The sequence below is a fragment of the Nyctereutes procyonoides genome, unplaced genomic scaffold, assembly GCF_905146905.1.
Source record: "Nyctereutes procyonoides isolate TBG_1078 unplaced genomic scaffold, NYPRO_anot_genome, whole genome shotgun sequence".
Classification (NCBI taxonomy): Eukaryota; Metazoa; Chordata; class Mammalia; order Carnivora; family Canidae; genus Nyctereutes; species Nyctereutes procyonoides.
This window is the reverse complement of record NW_026575108.1, coordinates 335,966-337,856: the sequence shown is the minus strand read 5'-3', so window position 1 is coordinate 337,856 and position 1,891 is coordinate 335,966. Positions and strand designations below refer to the sequence as shown.

The window sequence follows — 1,891 nt, the reverse complement described above, 5'->3', positions numbered from 1 at the left end:
GCGCATGTACATGAAAGTACATGGGCCAAAAAAGATTATGACCACAGCAATGTGGGAGCCACAGGTGGAGAGTGCTTTGCGCCTACCTTCTGCTGAGTGTTTTCTCAGGGACACCAGGATGACAGTATAAGAAATTATCAAGATAACAAAGCTCCCTAGAGCAATGGTACCACTGTTGGCTGTCACCACGACACCAACAACATATGTATCTGTGCAGGCAAGTTTCAGCACAGGGTGGACATCACAAAAGTAGTGATCGATCTCATTGGGTCCACAAAAGGGTAACTGAACTACCAGAGCCACCTGGATAATGGAGTGTAAGAACCCTCCTATCCAGGTTCCCAACAACATTTTATTGCATCTGTTCCGGTCCATGATGGTGGTATAGTGTAGGGGTTTACAGATAGCCACATAACGATCATAGGCCATTACAGTAAGGATGAAGATCTCTGTGCAACCAAAGAAATGTACTCCAAAGAGTTGCAACATGCACCCGACATAGGAAATAGTTTTGCTCTTGGCTAATAGATCAACAATCATCTTGGGAGCTGTGACTGAAGAGTAACAAATATCCACAAAAGACAAGTAGTTGAGGAAGAAATACATGGGAAACTTGAAAAGGTTGCCCATGTAAACAGTCAGCATGATGAGGAGGTTTCCAAGAAGAATGACCATATAGAAGAAAGAAAACACCACGAAACAAACTTCTTCAACCTCTAGGTTCTGAGAAAGACCCCAGAAAATGAACTCAGTTACATTATTCCTTTTTTCCATGGGATTAGTCTCGCACACCCAGTTCCCAAGAGACAATGAAATTATCTGAAAGAAAAACATAACAAGGAACAACGACATTTATTTCTGACTTAAAATCTTTGGAGAATCATAGTAGTTGGAACTTGAAAAATGTGTAGTTATGGCTGCTTGGCCAAAATCTTACAGAAATTGATGTGTGATAATCTTACCTCCCTTTTTAGTCAATTCATTCACATCAGATGAGGAAATAAATCCCAAAGAGATAAAGCAAATCCTCTAAGTCTCATATCTAATAAAGAATCTTGCTTTTATTAAAAGTTTTACTCATCTGTTTGTTTCTAGAAATTTGCTAGTTCTAATTCTGTATAGGAACCTAATGTAATTTTGAAACAACTCAATGTTGGGGGATATGGTAATATTTATATATCTGGAAAAGCTCATCTTATTTTTGGTACAGAAATGAAAACATATACCCATATTTTCCCTTCTGAATACTGCCATGAGAGTTCAGTAGTTGAATGTGGGTGACCTCCACAGATTCTCCTTAGGATACTCTAATCTTTGAGTACGTGAATTTATGGTCGCCATCTGATACCAGGCTCTTTTTATCAAGAGGTGGTGGGTACAGTCAGAAAAAGGATAAAAATTCTACACGTCTCATTCTGAGACTTGGTGCTGTATTTCTAGATAAATCATTTAGCCTCACAGGACTTCTGTCATCCTATTTGTGAAATGAGAAAGTTTCAGTTCACTGCCATCTATCATATGAACAGTTATTTCTACTATGAAAGGAAATCCATTCTGTCAGCTTGGAATAGTGATGAAATCCTGATGAAGAGGCAGAGATAAAAGAAGACAAAGCAATGAAAGGAACCACTGGACACACATCAAGACAAAGGAGAAAAAGTAAAATCTGGGGTGATTTCTCATCTTCAGACTCAGTGTTTGAGGTTTCCTCAGGAATTACTTTTAAGTAACTATTATATAAAACAAATGTCAGAGAGAAAGAAAAAAGGAAGGACTCTGCCCTTCATCTCACTAATTCCTTCAGGTGTCCTTTGAATCTTTCAAGTTTCATGCTAGTTTATATTAATTCTCCCACTCGGGATGCATTAGATATTTTGAAGAGGTCATCACT

At 38.3% G+C, this 1,891-nt stretch overlaps 1 protein-coding gene across 1 annotated transcript; it reads right to left on the bottom strand.

Annotated features, from left to right (window-relative positions):
• Positions 1–3: 3 nt before the first annotated feature.
• On the bottom strand, positions 4–774 carry LOC129514806 (olfactory receptor 4S2; the record flags this gene model as incomplete). Its single annotated transcript, XM_055333510.1, has 1 exon — positions 4–774. A coding segment is annotated over exon 1 (771 nt), but the record flags the coding sequence as incomplete, so codon positions are not given.
• Between the last annotated feature and the right edge of the window lie 1,117 nt (positions 775–1,891).